Genomic DNA, 19,410 nt, shown 5'->3' on the forward strand with positions numbered 1-19,410 from the left:
CTTCACCAAAGTCACCCAGTGGTTATTCAGATACTGTAGTGTAAAAAATCCTGATAGAATGTGGACTGAATCTGTGTTATTCAAATGAATTTTGAAATGTGTGAGCAACAGCACTCACAATGACGCAGTTCCGATAAAAATAATAGTGTGAACAACAAATCGGGTATGTATGAGTGAGATTATTTGTGTAGTCATGTTGCAATACAAAATGTGTAGATAACCCTGCAGTGAGTTTCCATGGCCAAGCAAGGACTCAAACCCGCTCTCCTTCCAGTGTCCTAGTCCATCTAGTCCATCTAGTACACCATGCTGGCTGTCAACCCCTCACAATACATTTTTTAAAAACCTGAAATCCAGCAATGAAAGGATCTAATGAAGGGGTAGTTACCAGCTCTCCCATTGCAAGAGGCTCTGCTGCCTCTCTTCTCTCCTTCTGCCACAGTAGTTAAAGCCGTTCTCTCTGTTCTCAGTAACTGGCTGAGTGCCCAGTCCACAGTTCAAGGAATTCATGCCGATTGTGTTGGGCAGGAATCCTCCAGGCCAGCCCTTCACTGCTTGGATTTCCTTTCTCTTCTCTCTCTCAATCTCTTTTTCTCCCCATCTGCCACCATGGGGGCCACTCGCTGGGGGATCTGCTCCGCAGGGAAAATCAGCCACGATTTTCTTGTGGCTCTGAAGACTTTGCCACCGGAAGAACACAAGGTATTATAGAAAGACGTCCAGGCTGGGTTTGCCATGTTAGCCTTTCATAGCAGTAACTGAAAAAGGATTATGTTTAATTTGGCAGAAGATTTCCTGGACAGCAGCCTACTTTGTCAGATGGAGATGATTGCATTTGCTACATCATCATTTCAGAAATAATACACTTTAATACTGCTTTAACTACCATGGCTCAATGCTAGGAAATTCTGAGATGTGCAATATGTGTGCTTGTTTAGGCTTCTCTGTTAGAAAGCTCTGGTGCCCCAACAGACTACAAATCTCAGGATGGATGAAGCCATGAGTGTTGTCAAAGTGCTTTAATTCTGCAGTGCAAATGCAGTCTATGGAGTTTATCACACAAAGGAGATCGGAAGTTTATCCTGTGAACATCCCAGAAAAATTGTGTAATTATGCAGAACAATTTTACATGACGTTGCACAAAACCCGCCATCAAAGCGGTCACAAAGAAGCATTAATGTGCATCTTTTTACTTTTGGGATTTCAGTGACAATGCAGTTTTGATATCACTTTATTTGTGCAATTGCACATGATAATCATTGGTGCAATTACTTGCCATTTCCACTTCATTTGCGGGATGCTTTAAATGTGCTTTAATCTTTCTTTAATGTCGAAATCATCCCCAGTGTGATAAACTCCTAAGACAGATATCCTCAAGAACTGTGCAAAAGAAAATGGAATAGTTGTGAAAGTATTATGAATAGTGTGCAGAAAAGAGGCTGGGAGTAGAGAAGAAGCCCCACATCTATGAATAAGATGATTCTCCAACCAGTTTCTGTGAGTCTGAAATGTGATGTGACTCCTATGTTCTTTAGAGTAATTTAATACTTAAGAGTATTCTTAAAGAAACTGGAGTGTCTGGACCTCGGGCTGATTGTGCATTAGTCCTCCCAAACTGCTCAGAGATGCAGAAGTCACCCAGTAAATCTCCCCCGCATCTCGCATCTGGCAAACTGACTCACAGAAATTACATCCACAATAGCGTTTGAGCATGTGCCCATAAAGGGTATGCTCAGTATGACTCCAAAGTCTAACAGCAAGTTTACTATTGCTGTTGTGGCTGGGTGCCTTCAAATAATTTCTGATTTATGGCAACCCTAAGCAACGTTTGAACCCCATCATGGGGTTTTCTTGGCAGAATTTGTTCAGAAAGGGTTTTGCTCTTGCCTTCCTCTGAGGCTGAGAGTCTGTGACCTGCCCAAGGTCACCCAGTGGGTTTCCATGGCTAAGAGGTGATTCGAAGCCTGGTCTCCCTAGTGTTCTAGTCCAGCACTCAAACCATTCCACTACACTTGCTCTAAATACTGCCAGTGTGAACAGCACAAATAGAATTGGAAAGCACATGCGTGTGTGTGTGTGTGTGTGTGTGTGTGTGTGAATTTCATCTAGAAAGCAAAAGGTATTGAGGAAGAGCACACAAGCTAAGAGTGGCTGCAACAGTTTGCTTTTGCATTCCACTGGTTCCCACACTTTGGTATTCCAAGTGCATTGGACTTCAGCTCCCAGATGTCGCATCCATCTTGGCCAATAGTCAGGAATTCTAGGAGCTGAACATATGGATAGCCAGAGTTTGGGAACAACTGCTTTAGGCCATTGGAAAGAGCAAGACACCATCCTCTTCTCTCCCCAACTAATCGAGGGCAAACTACTTCTGCACTTTGAACTCAGTTTTTAGCAACTAAAGTAACCTGAGTACAAAGGGGGAAAGTGGGAGGAGAAGAGAGAAACTTAACAGCAGCTGGAAAAGTGGGATTACAGAGGACTAATTCGGACTGTAGCTGCCAAATTGGGATGGTTGGAGGGCATGTATATCCCACCTTTCTTCTGGCGTGGGACCCAAAGCAGCCCATAAAAAGGCTAAAACAATATAGAGCTAAAAGCCTGATAGTAAAAAAGCTAAAACATAATTAATTTTTTTAAAGTGTAAAATCATTTTCATACGATTTTGTTGTTGTTGTTGTTGTTGTTGTGTGCCTTCAAGTCATTTCTAATTTATGGGGACCCTAAGGTGAGCCTATCATAGAGTTTTCCTGGCAAGGATTCTTCGGGGGTGGGTGGGTGTGCCATTGCCTTCTTCTGGAGGCTGAAAGAGTGTGACTTGCCTAAGGTTACCCAGTGGGGTTCCATGGTTGAGAAGGGATTAGACTCCCATTTTCCCAGTGTCCTAGTCCAAAACTCAAACCACATCATGCTGGCTGTTTTTGAGGGATATAATTTCAAATGGGATGCATACATAATTGCTAGAGAGTTTGGGCAGGTACATGACTCCCAAAATGATTAATTTAAGACTACCCACCCACCCTTGTTGCTTCCAGGTGGTGGCCATTGCTTCTCGAGACCTCAGCCGAGCTCAGGAATATGCCAAGAACCACACCATCCCCAAGGCCTATGGTTCCTATGAAGAACTGGCTCAGGATCCAGATGTTGGTAAGCAGCCTGTATCGAAAGCCACAGGACTCTTGTAAGGAAAAGGAGACAAAAAGGTTAATCCACATCTACTTTACAAGGATATGAGATGTAAAGTGTGAAGGAAAATGTATATGAACGTTGGGGGTGGAAACATCCCTACACATGAAGAAAATTGTGTTACCCAACTGGGAGCCTCCAGATCTTATTGGGCTACAACTTCCAAAATCCCCATCTCGCAGATGGAGAAGGCTTGTTGTTGTGTTGTAGTTATGTACCTTCAAGGCCATATATAATTTATATCCCGCTTTTCCCTCAAAACTGGGACATGAAACGGCTTACAAATTAAAACAGTACAATTAAAAACGTACAAAAGTGCACATTACAATAGAATTAAACTAGTACAGTCTTAAAACATCACTCATTAAAATAATAAAATGCAATCAAAAGAGAAAAGCACAGAAAAACAGTACATATTAAAACAGTTAAGAATATTAGAACGCATTAAAACAATCAAAATAAGATGATATACATAGCCTTAAAAGATCAAAAACCTGCACCACACAGCATTAAAAGCCCAACCTCAAATTCCTGTGAAGTCTTGGTGACAAAAAATTGTTTAACTTGTTGCCGGAAGGACAGCAAGGATGGGGCTATTCTGGCCTTTCTGGGGAAGGAGTTCCAAAGTCTGGGAGCAGCCACCAAGGCCTTTCCCTTGTTCCCACCAAATGCACCTGAGAAGATGGTGGAACAGAGAGGAGAACCTCTCCAAAGGTCATAAAACCCTAATGGGTTCATGCGGGGAGATATCATCCTTCAAATAACCTGGACCCAAACCATATAGGGCTTTAGTTTAAAGTTTAGTTTCATTTAAAGTTTATCTTAAGGTAACTGGTCAGTGGCATCACTAGGGTTGATGTCACTTGTGCGGCTACTCATGGTGTCACCCCCCCCCCATTGACCTCCTCCCATTTCACGCCATACAGAGTCCTTAGTAATACTTTTTTTTGCACTAATGTTACTCATAAATCATAATTTCCATATAACACTGAATGTAATGCTAATATGTAGTTGTGACATAAACAACCAGCAACATTAAAATTATACCTTCAAATTACAATATCATACCCATGACCTAAATGTATTTACATAGTGAATATTTGGTTAAAAGGTGATGTTTTTTTTAAAAAAATGAAAAATTAAAATTTTGAAATTTGAAATGTGAATTTAAAAAATTTTCTGTCGCCTCTCCTTTCTCCCACCACTGAGCTTCACCCCACTTCCACCATCTCTTAAAGCATTTTAAAGGGAAGCAGATGAATGCCACTGCCTTTTTCTGCCAAAAGGTAGGTATTTCAGGAGCAGTGGTGTCAGTTTGAGAGCTTTCCCACAGGCTTCTTTTCTTTTTCATAGATGTGGTATATGTGGGAGTGATACATCCCTGTCATCTCCCAGCCACCCTCCTCTTCATTCAGGCTGGAAAGAATGTGCTCTGTGAGAAGCCCTTGGGTATGAATGCTGCCGAGGTCAAGGCGATGGTGCAGGCAGCTCGGGAAAACAATGTCTTCTTTATGGAGGTAAGAACAGATCTTGGAAAGTGCTTTTTTGGATTTTTCATAATCTCCCGATTGGCATGCAATAGTCATACTAGCTATTCTGGAAGCTGTAACTCCAGACTGAGCCTGAGCCTGTGATGTGGCGCTGCAACAGAAAAGGCCAATAGTCTGCTTTGGCAAGCATTAGTTGTTGCATTATGTTCACATAATACAGGGTGGCCCTCCAAATATTTTATAGTGCAATTGTAGTGAATGAGTGGCCCTCCAGATATTTTGGACTGCAATTGAGGACCTAGAAACAATTTTTAAGGTGGGCAAATCTCAACATTGCCAGGCAGTTATTAATTTTGCCTGTTTGCTGGTACTTGCAGGAGAAGGACAAATTACTTTCCTGATCCATTATCGCCGAAACATCCTTAAGTATGAGTATTCTCATAAGCACAGTGTGTCCTAGGAAGTGTCCTCCATGTGTCCATTGTAACTTACTCCTAATTAAGTGTGTGTAATGTAGTGGTTTGAGTGTTGGACTAGGACTCTGGAGGCCAGGGTCTGAATCCCCGCTGAGCCATGAAACCCACTAGGTGACCTTGGGCAAGTCATGCTCTCTCAGCCTCTGGGGAAGGCAGTGGCAAACCTCCTCTCAATTATAATATTTAATTTCTTTTCCTCTTGTCTGTCAGGCTTTCTGGACTCGTTTTTTCCCAGCTTTGGAGAAGATTCGTTCCCTGCTGAGGCAAAGAACAGTGGGGAATGTGGTGGTACTCCATGCCGAATTTGGTGTACCTCTTCTGTCAGTCCCCAGGTGTGTGGAAAAAGAGCTTGGAGGTGGTGCCTTGCTAGATATTGGTATCTACTGTGTCCAGTGGGCCTGCATGGTCTTCAATGGGGAGAAACCGCAATCCATTGTGGCCTCAGGATTCTTGCATGAAACAGGTTTGTGTTTGAGTACATCCTTGGATCCTAAAAATCTATAAAAAGCACCAGCTCCTATTCAAGTAGGAAATGATGGGACTACATTTCCTAATCCATTATGATTTATTGGTTTCATACTGGAGGTTCCTTCAACCAGGGATGTTGCATACTACCTGAGGCCCAAGAGAAATAGCCATGGCATCTCCTGTTTACTCTATTTTAGCCTCTCTATTGGAAGGGGGGAGGTTTATTTTGCACAAGTTGCTTGGAGAGAACCCCTTTGGGGGTCTTCAGAGGCAGAAGAAGTCACCAATGTGGGGTGCTTTCAGACTCGCTGGTCATGCACTTGTCAGAGGGTGGAGGTGTCAGTGCACCAGTGATGCTTGGCTGTGGCCTCAGGAACCAGAGGTCAGCCAGATGTTGGAGTAGCTACCACAGCCAAGGGCACAGACCAGAGATGCTGCTGTTGCTGACTCAGCAAGAGGGCACAAGCTGCTTCTCAGTGGCAGCGGTGGCTCCTCCTGCCATCACTGTTTGTCCAGCTTGAAGCATAGCTGGTCAAGGACTGGGGGTCAAAGTAGTCAATGTCAGACGATCCCCATTGGCTTACCAAGGGCCCTATTCCTGCAAGTCCAAGTACACCCTTATGCTACCTTTGGAAGTTGTTTCTTCTAGAATGGCTGCCTCTTGCTCTGCAGCCGCAGGGACACACACACACACACACACACACACACACACACATCTCCTAATATATCCAGAGCTGCCAGGCTGGGGAAGACCACAGATATCTCCATCTATCTATCTATCTATCTATCTATCTATCTATCTATCTATGGTCTTCCCCAGCCTAACAGCTGTGGATATGTTGGGCTACAACTTTTGGGTGTAATGTCTGGTGATTATGAATGCTACATTAACATATGAAATGTGACAATTTGACACACATGCTTTCATTTACACAAGGACTGGCAGGGCACGTTTGTAATCTAATTTAACATAATTTTGATTTTCTGATAAGGACTGGCTATTTTACAATGTAATCTTTCATTTAAAAAAATTATGTGCACAAATACAGAGTTTGCTTTAAAATGTTTTATTTTTTAAAATGTTAACAGAAGCAGCCATTCTAATAGCTGCATTTCTAGGCCAGGGTCAGGGAGAGAAAAGATCTGCACCCACTGAATCCTGGTCTGTAAGACCTCTGTGAACGACATGGATGAATGAAAAATGAGAAGGGAGAAACTGTTACCAAAGAAATGTAAGACTGGAGTGTTCAGACCTCAGGTCTGACAGATCAACAATATCCCTCCCCCCCCCCCCATTACTTGCTAGAATTTTGAAGTACATTAGTCAAAGTCAGGTGCAAAAGTTTGGAAATATTACTTTTTGAGATGACCCAGAATTCCCACAGCCAGAATCCCTATATCTTGGCCGATGCATTCTGGGAGCTGTGGTTCAGAAGGTAACATTTCCCAGCTCTGGAGTAGAGTCAGCCTGAATATGTACATACTGAGCTATATCAGAACTAGGGAAGGTCAGAAGCTCATACAAACCTTCCTAAAGAACTGGTCAAAGAGGCACATGGTAATTAACTATGCTTTACAACTGAGAAACATAGTGGCATAAATGATTAGCACAAGGTCCACTTTAGGTACTGAAACACTGATCTACCCAAAGAGATAGGTCTTTAATATTGTTTTAAATTCAGACAGCATATTTAGCTGTCAAATCCCTTCTGGCAAGTCATTCCATGGTCTAGGGGCAGCCGATAAAAATGTCCTCTGGGTGACAGTTCTGGCTGGTTGTAGTAAATGTCCCCCAGACGACCTGAGCGTATGGAGCAGATTATACAGGAAGGGCAATCCCATATGTAATAGCGTGTCCTGGGACCCAAACCATGTAGGGCTTCAAAGGCGATAACCAACATTTTGTACTTTGCCCAGCAACGGCACGTGTCAGCCAGAAAGTTTAAGAAGGATGCTGCCATGAAAGACGTGGGCACTGGCACTGCTGGATGTGTTTATGCTCTTCCCTCCAGGTGTCGACAAAATGGCTTCAATCATCCTGAACTATTCAGGCCAGCGACAGGCTGTCCTCACCTACAGCATGATGAACCAGTTGCCCAATCGAGCAACCATTAGTGGCACCGAGGGAATAATTGAGGTGAGTTCTCAGCTGAAAGACTCATGGGGGAGAAGGGTGTTTCACTGTCTGGAGATGCTAAGAGGACTAGAGTTCGAGAACGTAGGGTGGCATTAAGCTTGGAACCTGGCTACCAAGATCTTTAGAAGATATCCTCTTGAACATACCAAAAACGGCAGTTCCCTTTTGATGGGCATCCAGCAGAAGGCTTTCTACTGTATTAGCTGCCAAATTGTGGACCCCTCCCTTCCACAAGTTGTGATAAGTTCCCACTCTTGCTGCTTTTACAAAAGGTGTGGAGACACATCTCTTCAAATTTTCCTCTTAAACCGCTTGACATTTATAGGGATTGTTTCAATTTAGGGTGAAGATTTTAATGGTCTTACTGATTCATTTGTTTTCATTGCTTCTTCTTTTTGGTTTATTTTTTTCAATGGTGTTGCCCTGAGAGGGTTTGGGTGTTTTGGTTTGGTTTTTGGTGCTCTGGAAAGGCAGAATAAAAATGCAAATAAATAAATAATGAATTTAATATCTGCAGATCCCAAGTTGTTTGTGGTGCCCACAGGAGTTGGTCATCAATGGTCAGAAGGAAGAGTTCCCCCTTCCTTCTCCATCCCAAAAACTGAACTTTGCTGGCAGCACAGGTCTACGCTATGAAGCAGAGCATGTCAGACAGTGTCTTCTCCAAGGTAACAGCCCCAGACTCTGATCATGTTTTGCACATCGATGTCCTTTGGGTACAAAGCAGACAGTTCACAGGCATCCCCTCATCTTGATCCTTTCTTTTTTCTCTCTTCTGCCTCCTTTAGGCCTCAAAGAGAGCCCTGTTATGTCTCACGCAGACAGTGAACTAGTTCATTTCATCCTGGATGAAGCCCGGAGGCAGCTGGGGGTGTCCTATTCTCAGGACCGTGCCTGATTCATGCTGTACTTTGTTCTTCTGGCTCTGTGTGTACAAGAGAAGAAACATTCAGACGTCACCCCTAGAAATCCTAATGCTGTATGTGTGTGTAACTATGGAGTTTATCAGACAAGGGAAATTGGAAGGATAATCCAATGGCAATCTGAACGCTATAATGGGGTTTAACATTATTGCGTGATAGTCTACCACACGCAATTTCGGGCAATGGGAAGTCAGTCTGAACGCAATCATAGGGTTTCACGTTATTGTGTGAGAGGTGATCACACCCAATTTTGGGCAATGGCAAGCTATTTTCGGGCAAGGGGAAGTCAGTTTGAATGCAATTCGAATTCACATAAGTTCGCTGAACTATTGAATTCACGTGAATGCATTCTGGCCCCACTTTCTTTTCATTCGAAATTAAGAGAAATTCCTCCCATGTGATAAACTCCACTGGTGAAAAGGACAATAAACCGACAAGAAATCTGGGCACAAAGAAAAGCAAAATAACAAGGTCTGTGTGCTGTTTCTTGGCTTCTGACAAGTAATATAAGAAGGACTCAGCCAAAAGGCAAAGCTTCTTAAAGTCCAAATCAAAGATTATACTGTGGAGTCACGGCTAATTTAATGCTCGTTGTGGGTAAGATGGACGATTCTCCAGATGTATTCACACAGCAGCAATAAAGCATAACTTTAATCTGTCATGGCTCCATTCTGTGAGTTGTAGTTTGGTGAGATACTCAGCCTGGTCTGTCAGAGAGCTTTGGTGCCGCACCAAACTACAAATCCCAGGATTCTGTAGGACAGACCCAGGGATCATTGAAGTAGTGTTTTATTTCTGCAGCCTTTCTTGGCTTAAATACAAAAAATATTTCCCATGAGGACAGGGGACCAGATATATGTCATCATCCTCATCATCCTCATCATCTCTGACTCAAAGGAGCTGCTTTGGCTCAGTAGCAGCTAGGGAATCCTGGGAATTGTAGTTTATTGTGGCACCAGAGCTGCTCTGACAGAGAAGGACAAACGTCTGTAGTGTGTTTTGCGTTATCTTTTTGTTTTCTTTCTCACTCTGAGGCTAAAGAAAGAAAAAGAAAGAAAGGGGGCACCATAGAGACGTGAAGGGATAGAGGGGCCAGGCCGCCGAGCCTTCTATAATGGCGGTGAATAAGGAGAAGGAAATTACGTGACGTCATTTCCGTTGCCGGGCGTAACATTTTAAAAGAAAAAAGAAAGAGGCACCATAGAGACGCGAAGGGATAGAGCGGCCAGGCCGCGGAGCCATGGTGGTGAATAAGAAGAAGGAAATGACAAGACGTCATTTCCGTTGCCGAGCGTTTCCGGCCCTCTGCGCTGGAGAGGGTAACCCCGTGGCGCTCTGTGGGCGGAGCCTCTTTCCCGTGCGGCCGCCGAGGAGCAGCCATGGCGGAGCCGAAGGTGAGGGAAGCGGCGAGGCGCCGGGAGGCCTCTTTCTGCCCGCGTTGGGCGGGAGAAGGAGGCTGAGGGGCTCCCCATCCCTGATTGGGCGCGGCGGAGGCGGAGAGGGACGGAGAAGCCGCCTCGCTGCTTCGCTCTCATCCGAGCCAGGCCTCAGGCCTAAGAAGAGTCTCTCTGAACATGTGGGGAGGGAGGGAGAGGGCTCCTCTGGTTCATGTAAACTCTGATGGTACTTGAGGCTTCTCTGGGGGTATTATTATTATTATTATTATAGGGTCCATGGCCCTTTATAGGAACAGCCGAGTTAGAACATGAAGACCCTGCCAAAGGCCTACAGTCTCTAGATAGCGTCATATTAAGGTGTGCATGAATTATAAAGCAAACTATACAGGTAAAAGGCGATGTTTATTAAAGGGCCGTGATAAAATAATGGGGAATCGTTGCCTATAGAGAATCATTGGAGGATGCTTGCCTGCAGGGAACCATTGGGAATATTTGCCCATAGAGAATAATAGGAAAACATGGGAGAATACTTGGGCCCAGAGGGAGTCATTGGGGAATCCCTGCCCATAGCGAAAGCATACTTGCCCATAGGAAATCATGGGAGAAGACTTGCTGTGGGGGAGTGTTTTCCAATGATCCCCTATCAGCATTTGTTTTAAGTATTAATATAGTCAGTGCAGTTCAATGCAGGCCCTGTATCTGAGCATCTGGAGGGAGAGTGAGGGGGGCCTCTCCAGGCAGACTTTCCCCATTCCTATGTATTGGATGATGAAGATCAGCATGCAAAAAAGTTGTATCATACTATTTACATAGGACTTAACGTCAAGGTTGTATTCGTGGATATTTATTGATTTTAACACAGGGGATTTAAATGCTTTAACACAGTCTGACAATCTCTGAGCTTTGGAGAGAGAGAAGGGGGCTGCCACATTTCTGCACTGCACTCTTATAGTGCTGCTGTTCCACTTTGGCTGCCTCCTGTTGCATTCTGGGATTTGTAGTTCAGTGAGGCCTAAGAGCTCTGGCTGAGAATTCTAAACGCCCCGCCTTAAACTGCAAATCCCAGAGTGCAACAGGAGGCAGCCAGAGCAGCTACAGTGGAACAGCAGCACTATAAGAGTGTAATGCGGTGATGTGCAAGCAGATAAGTCAAAGGCTTTCATGGCCACCATCTATAGTTTTCAGCCAAGTGATATTCCTCCTCCTCCTCCTTCCCATGTAGAGAAGCCACATCCCTATAAGAATAAAAGCAACTAAAGGTTACAGTTACATGGACAGAGGAATGAAGTTGCCCTTTAATAACTTATAATAGTAATATAATATAAATTTCATCAGGAATAAACTCTTACAGAACATGGACACAGAGCCCCCAAAACCCACAAACAAGCTATAGATTTTTTTTTATTTGAACTTTTATTTTATTTTTTTAAAAACAGTTGGTAAATAGAGGTTTGCAGAGGATTTAGCATAAGGGTTGTCAAGTTTTAAAATGTTTTATTTTAATACAGAGAGTAACAATGTTGTGAGGGTTGCCGTTTTTAAACACAATCCGGTCTAAACGTAGAGAGGGTTGTTCTTTTAAAAATGTATTTATTAATTTTAATTCAGCCAAATAATGTTGCCATAAAAAAGTATTAATGTTAATGCAATCCAATGTTAAGAAGGTTATTTTAAAACATTAATTTTAATAATGTCAAGAGGGTTATTGTTTTTTAAAAAAATGTTTATTAATTCTAATGCATTTTAATGGGAGGTCTGTCATTTTTGAAAATATTAATGTTAATACAGTCTTATTGTGAGGGCTATTAAATATTTATTAAGTTTAATGCAGTCTAATGCTGCGAGGGTTTCTGGTTTTAAAATATTAATTGTAATACAGTTTAATAATGTTGTAAGGGTTTTCTAAATGAAATTTTACTTTGGGAGTTAAGTGGATATTGGGGAAACAGGAATTGACTTTATGTTTGCTCATTTGACCTGTTAGTATTTGAAGTAGTTGTTAATAAAGTTATATTTCAGTGGGATGGCCATGTAAGTTCCCTTGGCCTAAGCTTCCCTGGGCTCCAACCCACTGAGCCAGATGCATGGTTCCAATTGTTGCATAAACATCCAGGGATGGGGGGTTTCATTAAGGGGTAGAGAGTTGAAATTCATTAAACAGGAGGCTAGTAGGCTAGTCGTAGACCAGTCTTATTCGTATGATAAGATAGGAAATCTGTCTGCTTATCTGTTCTGAGCGAATAAATCAGTTAAATCCTGTTGGGTGCTGGAAGAAATGGAAGGGATATCCTGGCATTTGGGGGATAATAATGTGTTCCTGATCAAAAAATGCATCTTGTCAGCTGCCCAGCTAGCAGTGCCATCCTCAGGTTAACCCATGCATCCACTTCCCATTTTTCTTTTGTGACTCACTACAAATCTCCATGATGATACTACCTCTTTCTTTTGTTGTAGCTCTTTTGGCCCCATTTCTCTCCACTTGTTGCCTGAGTTTTCTGTTAGAGGGATGGTCTATTGCACAGGTTTAGGGACAACCTACTTAGGTAAAGCCATGTGAGAAGCTAGTATGGAGGAAAGGACAAGAAGAAAAACAACGATGAACTCAGGTTTAGCTGCACAGAAGAAAAGTGGCTGGTAGGTGAATGTAAAAAGATCTTGTAGTAACTTTGAGACTAATTTAAAGGAAGAAGTTGGCAGTAGACTTAAGTCTACGAAAGCTTGTGCTGCCAACTTCTTTCTTTCAGTTAGTCTCAAAGGTGCTATAAGATCTCTTTACATAACTGATTTTACTAACAATTTTGAATTTTGCCACTATGGAAGGTGAATGTAGATACTTGGTTAAGAAACAGCAGAATAAGCAGATGTGACTGATGCTAAGTGGAAGTCTTGGTCGATCCTTCCTTTTAAAGTCTTGAGATGGGAAACTTATGGCTTCAGTCTAGAGATCTTTTCATAATTTTCTTTCCCCACTTTCATTATTGCTAGAACATTTAGTTGACGTTGGCCGTAGAAACTGGAGCTTTGTTAAACATAGAGAGCTGTTTTTGTAAACCACAAGTACCAATTAAAAGCTTCTTTTTCTTTTCCAGGTGTTGGTGATTGATGGACGTGGCCACTTGCTTGGTCGCCTGGCAGCCATTGTGGCTAAGCAAGTCCTATTAGGTAAGGTTCATTCAGACATGGGAGAGAAAGAGGTGGCTGTTCCATTTTGGTGTACAGATTGGTATTGGGAATGTAAAAGGTGCATAGTGTAAAGTGGCTGCACTAATTTATTTCTTACTGATAAGCTTTGGGACAGCTTGTGATACCTATTTATTTTGCATTTTAGAACATATCTTCAAGCCAGGCTTTTATTTCTGGTAGTGCATAATGAACAAAGTCTTATATGTTAGATTGTGGCAGTGTCTTGATAGCAGAAGAGCGCCAGCATGGCGTAATGGTTTGAACTTTGGACTATGACACTGAGACCAGGGTTCGGTTCCCGGCTCAGCCATGAAACCCACTGGGTGACCTTGAGCAAGTCACATGCTCTCAGCCTCAGGAAGGCAATGGCAAACCTCTTCTGAACAAACCTTTCCAAGAAAACTCCATGATAGTGTTGCCATAAGTTGGAAATGACCTGAGGACACAGGATAACAACAAATTGATAGCTGACAACTTGTTATGGAATTCTGGAAGCTGTCATGCAATACAGCTGGACATATATCTGCAGCAGGGTTGTGAAGCTGATACACCAAACTTCCAACTCTTCTATTTTTCTATCATCCTTCACAAATTGTTGTGTACCTTCAAGGTATTTCTGACTTAGGGCGACCCTGTCACTGGGTTTTCTGGGGCTGAGACTCGGGGTCACCTAGCAGGTTTCCATGGCCAAGCAGAAAATCGAACCCCAGTTTCCAGGGCCTTAGTCCTACACTCAAACCACTATGCCACATTGGTTTGACAAATTACAGCAGCAAAATGCTTTTTTAATCACCACCATGTCAACATAAAATGTTTTGATCTGATTAAAACAACTAATTTGATGCCAGTTTCCTCTTCTAGTAAACATTTCACAGAAGACAAACTGGTAATATGTGAAGACAAATAACTTGGGCCCCCAGAATTGAGCACTAAGCAGAGATAGGTCTCAAATTCCAAAATATGTATTTGCACTCACAAAGCACAACATATGTACATCTCACAGGAGGTGGAAATTTAAACACTTTCAATTTCCAGAAACGGCTTTCTATTCACTTGGGGTCCAGATGCATTCTTGGTGATAAAGACAGTGCTGTAGGTTGCATGTCCTAAATAACAGCTATAAATTTGTGTTATAAATGCATTATTTCAGTCAGTTATAATAAACAGAAGTGGCAGGGAGCCAAGCTGTTGCCAAGGAAGCAGTCACAAACACCACTTTGAAGACCCCAAATGTATACTGTCTTGTAGCCCTATTACTTAATTTCCAATTGGAGATACTAGGCATTTAACTTCAGAACTTGTTTGGAAAATGTTTCTATTTCACTGGTGAATTATTCCTCATTCTGCTGAGGAGAAATGCTGAGCTCTAGTTTTTCCAGCTATGTGTTTGGGTGTAGGGACCTGAAAGGGAGTGGATGTATATGTACTAAGATACCTGGAGATGGGGGCAGCCTCCAGTCTCAAGACTGAGCATATATGCCTGTAGCTTGTGCGTACCTGAAAAAACTGGTTTCCCCCTCCTGAAGTATTGGTGGTCTAACATGAGTTCTGTCAAGAAGAGCACAAAATCTGATCTTGAACTTTTTTTTTCTCTCTCTCTCCCAGGACGTAAAGTTGTGGTTGTCCGATGTGAAGGTATTAACATATCTGGCAACTTTTACCGCAACAAATGTAAGTAATACAGTAGCTTCTATAACCGTCCATACTTTGGACACTGGAGGTCTTCTGTCATTCCTCCAGTTCACTTAAAATATTTGTTGTTCCTTCCATTTTGGATGCCACCACCACCATCTGATAACATAATAAATTAATCATTCTTCACCTATAACATCCAGGGTCCAGAACAATCTGATCCTTTCTAAGCTGACTTAAATAGAGGTCAGCCACCTGAAACAACTTAAGCTCAGTGTTGGGTGTAGCATATTACTGTACAAGTAGGCATCTTCACATTAAACACTTCTTCTTTCATATTGGTTAAGCATGTTATTAATCTTTATGACGGCAAATAAACCCTTCACAAGAGAATTGCAGTGGAGTAGAGCAGGATCCTATGCTATGCTTAGATTGTTACCTCCCTCTGAAGCTAGAAAAAGTTTTGGTCAACTTTATATGCATCTGTTCAGTTTGTATAGGAGATGTTGTCTTGCTTTCCTTCCCATTATGCATAGCCCTGGAATTATAACTTAGCCCAGTCAGTTTCCATTTGTACACCTACAAATGAATGTGCTAGGATTGTAGAGCTGTTTGGTTCTGTGAAAACAGCATGGATTTAAACTGGAATTTTAAACCTGCCAATTTTGCTGTTGGTGTATAATGACCAGCTTATGAAACAGGGTAGGTGGGGTAGTGGTCTATGATGATGCCTTACCACCATTAGTTTGAGTGTCATGGCCATGAGATAACTGTACATGCACTACCATCTGAGGCCACTGCCTACCTTTCTTGACACATTCTGCCTCTTGAGTATCCATGTGACATGCACTGATTGTGAGGAGTAGGGAAGCACACTTCCTGCTGGGTGCCACTTGTGTTGAGTTCTCAGGCTCTGTCATAGGTTCCCAATAAAGGGATGAGGAGAAAGGTATTGGGATAGAGCAACTAGAAGATCATGATCTGTTGTGGCTATTTTTTTTGGCTTAAGTGTGGGCTGGAATCACTGGTCAGTGCGTTTTATTATTGACAGTAATTGCTGCAGCTGAGGACTATACAGTGTTCCAAACAAAGTTCTGAATATTTTCACTTGGGGTCTTGGGATTATTCCAGCCATTTTAAGTGGATGAGGAATCCTTTGACTCCTCAGAATTTGTGTCCATACAGAAATGGTGGTTGGGATCTGACACTAATTACTAGTAAGCTAAAAGAAGGGCTTGTGTACTCAGGTAGGGAAGGGATTTGTGGGAACTGCTCAAGCTGTTTGCTTGGTGGCTTCTGAATTTTGAAATCCCTTGGCTGCCCTGGTTTAATCCTCCCATTAATTTTCCCTTTCCTCAGTGAAATACCTTGCTTTCCTGCGCAAGCGTATGAACACCAACCCCTCCCGTGGCCCTTACCACTTCCGTGCCCCCAGCCGAATCTTCTGGAGAACAGTGCGAGGTAAATGTCACTTTCCCATATGCTTGATATGAGCAAGAAAGTTGTACATACTCTCATGTGAATATACAACTAGTAGTCAGCAAAAATCCACAATTCCCTTGTTTATGTATTTGGATTTCTTTGGCTGTAACATGTTTGGCTTCTGTTAACATACTGAGTGAGGGTGTATGAATAAGTCAACTCCTGGTTTATATTACTTTCTTACATGCTCTTTCATGTGTCTGTTCTGGCTGATTTGGGTAATAATAAATTTTTTAAGGCCACACAAAAATGCAAGATCCAGTTCTGCTCAGCACATCAGTTTGTGAGCTATCTGCTCATACTGCAATTTGCTAAGATTAAGTTTCTCAAGCATCCCTAATGCTGGGTGTACATGCATTCCAAGGGATGTTCTTTTCCAGATCATTGGGTTATATTCAGTTTTAGTCTGTTGTTAAGTCATTGTGTACATACCAGTGGATGTTCACTTCTAGGTCATTAGGTTGGATCAGCAGAACCTAATTTAGTCACCACAACACTATCTAGCCCTTCAATCTCTTCATACTTTTTTCCTCACGTTCCCTCTTTTTACTCCCCAGGAATGCTCCCACACAAGACCAAACGTGGACAGGCTGCTTTGGAGAGGCTGAAGGTTTTTGATGGCATTCCTCCTCCTTATGACAAGGTAACAGTATTCCTCCACTAGGAGGGTTTTTTGGGAGGGCAGGGGGTGCCCTGCGTGATGTCATTTCCTTGATGCTGTACTGTCAGTGATGTTCTGCTTTACTACCTATATCTTTTGACTTGTACACATTGCTAATGCGATAAGTGTTTTCCTACAGCGCAAGAGGATGGTAGTCCCAGCAGCTCTGAAAGTGGTTCGCCTCAAGCCCACACGCAAGGTATAGTTGCTGTTATTTATAGGGCGTCTTAATACAAACACTCAGAATGACTTGGTACCAGAAATTTAAAGTGTGCTCTCCCAAGTGTGGCCTGCCAATACTGCCAGTAGACTGGTCTGTGATGATGACATTCCACCATTTGTTCGAGTCTCAAGACCATGAGACAACAACTCCTCATGCACTACCATCTGAGGCCCAGTCTATCCTAGTATGAACTTGTTGGGAGGTGGTGCAAGAACCTTTTGGGGCAAGTTATAGAATATAGAGGCAGCGTGGTGTAGTGGTTTGCTTGTTGGACTATGACTGAAGAACAGGATTCAAATCCCTGCTCAGCCATGGCAACCCAAGGGTGGCCTTGGGCAAGTCACAGTCTTTCAGCTGCAAAGGATAACAATGCCAAACCCCCTCTGAACAAATCTTGCCAAGAAGACCTCATAATTTTGCTTTGGTTTGCTGTAATTTGGAAACACTTGAAGGCTTATAACAACCAAACATCAATGTGATGTAAATCAAGTTAGGACAAGGGGTATGAAGCAGGACTTTGAGCTGTTAAAGGAAGAACCCATTTCTTGGTCCTTGTGGTCACTAAGGGCTTGGTTGTTGATAATGAGAGGGTTTGTGTGAATATCCCTTTAAACATGGAACTTGATGAGTAAGAATGGGAGATACTAGTGTTCTGTATGACGAATGTGAGATTTATTGGTTAGTAGGGACAAAGAATGGAAGTGGGGTCCCCATTATAGGTATTGACAGTTATGTCTGCTGCAGTGGAACGGCTTCATGCAATGCCATGGGCTTATAATTTTGGCTTGTAAGCTGATGCCTTTTTCTCCCACCCACAGTTTGCTTATTTGGGTCGCCTTGCTCATGAAGTTGGGTGGAAGTACCAAGCCATCACAGCCACCCTGGAGGAGAAGCGCAAACAGAAGGCCAAACTCCATTATGTAAAGAAGAAGAAGCTGATGGTGAGTTAGCCAGAGCTAGTAGTTGTGCAGGATATTTAGCATTTAGTGAGCTGCAAAGGAAAGACAAAAAGACAGGTCTATCCTGGCCCTCCAGGACAAAGTAGCTTTCACATCTAGGAGAACAAAAAACATTGGGAAGAGGGCTTTTGAAAAAGTGGGAGAAAGCCTGTATATTATCTCTAAAGTTAGACATGTTTAGTATTACATATTTACTAATTTGATATAAATAAGGCCTCACACGTCTGCTAGTGTCATACATGAACATTGGTTAATCCCCTGGCAATTTGTGTCTGACTCTAGGTGGCTTTCTTCCATCAGACCGCTGCTTTTAAATTTGTTTTGATCTCTTTGAACTTATTTCTTCCCTTTTTCTTTTTCTCCTTGTAGAAACTCCGGAAACAGGCAGAGAAGAATGTGGAGAGCAAGATTGCAAAATACACAGATGTCCTGAAGCAGTATGGCATCCTAGTTTAAATCAACTGCTAGGCTTAATTCACAATAAATAAAAAAATACACTTTTACAGTTTTTACGATTTTGTTGAATTTAAGAATCACATTTGAATTGCTGTGTATTCCAGTTGAGGGGAAAGGGGTCTTGGGGATGGAGAGAAGCTAGGATTCCTGGGTTCTGTGGGAGAAGAACCCCTGCACATGGTTCATAGTTCTGTGAATGAGATGGGTCTGCTTTAAAGTGGTAAACAGCAGTAGCTTGTCTGTCCTCTTAGTCCCATTGTTTTAATGCAGGGGTTGGTAACTGAGCTTCTCTGGAAGATTTTGGCCTGCAACTCCCAGCAACCCTAAATCGGTTTGGCTAGTGGTGATAGAATATGAAAGCTTTAATCTAAAAACACCTGAGGGGTACAGTTGACCATGCTTAACATAATAATTTCATAGACATTTTGTTTCTGAATTAAATGTTTTTTGTTTTTTTGCTTGGGCCATTGCAGGCTAATATGTGGTCAGCCTACCGTACACAGATTTCTTCACGCTTTGGTGTGGTTCCCCATCCCTATTTCTAGACTGAAGGGTTGAGCCTTTGCCATTCCTTAGCTAATTGGTGTCTGCTTGAAGGTCCCTCTCATCATCTCCTGTTTGCCTAGGATCTCAGTTAATTACCAATGTCCATACAGGCATATTCCACTTAAGAGTGCTGATCTCTTGGGTCTCTGGATTTTTAATATAGGAGAATGAGCAACGGAAAAAAGGGCAAA

General features: G+C 42.5%; 2 protein-coding genes and 2 non-coding genes across 4 annotated transcripts; all 4 read left to right on the forward strand.

The window, feature by feature from the left end:
* Nucleotides 1-479: 479 nt before the first annotated feature.
* Nucleotides 480-8,855, forward strand: LOC121933344 (trans-1,2-dihydrobenzene-1,2-diol dehydrogenase-like). Its single transcript, XM_042472926.1, has 7 exons — nucleotides 480-702; nucleotides 3,036-3,147; nucleotides 4,540-4,703; nucleotides 5,363-5,615; nucleotides 7,633-7,757; nucleotides 8,275-8,425; nucleotides 8,546-8,855. The coding sequence occupies exons 1-7, from the start codon at nucleotides 610-612 to the stop codon at nucleotides 8,653-8,655; spliced, it is 1,008 nt and encodes a 335-aa protein (XP_042328860.1). The 5' UTR covers nucleotides 480-609; the 3' UTR covers nucleotides 8,656-8,855.
* A 1,075-nt stretch (nucleotides 8,856-9,930) lies between these two features.
* RPL13A (ribosomal protein L13a) lies at nucleotides 9,931-18,725 on the forward strand. Its single transcript, XM_042472925.1, has 8 exons — nucleotides 9,931-10,074; nucleotides 13,167-13,239; nucleotides 14,866-14,931; nucleotides 16,252-16,353; nucleotides 16,932-17,017; nucleotides 17,175-17,234; nucleotides 18,077-18,199; nucleotides 18,587-18,725. Exons 1-8 carry the CDS (start codon nucleotides 10,060-10,062, stop codon nucleotides 18,671-18,673), a joined length of 612 nt encoding a protein of 203 aa, XP_042328859.1. The 5' UTR covers nucleotides 9,931-10,059; the 3' UTR covers nucleotides 18,674-18,725.
* On the forward strand, nucleotides 15,607-15,690 carry LOC121935855. Its single transcript, XR_006104877.1, has one exon. It is a non-coding gene; the product is annotated as a small nucleolar RNA Z195/SNORD33/SNORD32 family (small nucleolar RNA).
* Nucleotides 17,346-17,432, forward strand: LOC121935856. The gene has a single exon (XR_006104878.1). It is a non-coding gene; the product is annotated as a small nucleolar RNA Z195/SNORD33/SNORD32 family (small nucleolar RNA).
* Nucleotides 18,726-19,410: the final 685 nt, after the last annotated feature.

The sequence above is a fragment of the Sceloporus undulatus genome, chromosome 6 (genome assembly GCF_019175285.1).
Source record: "Sceloporus undulatus isolate JIND9_A2432 ecotype Alabama chromosome 6, SceUnd_v1.1, whole genome shotgun sequence".
Lineage (NCBI taxonomy): Eukaryota > Metazoa > Chordata > Lepidosauria > Squamata > Phrynosomatidae > Sceloporus > Sceloporus undulatus.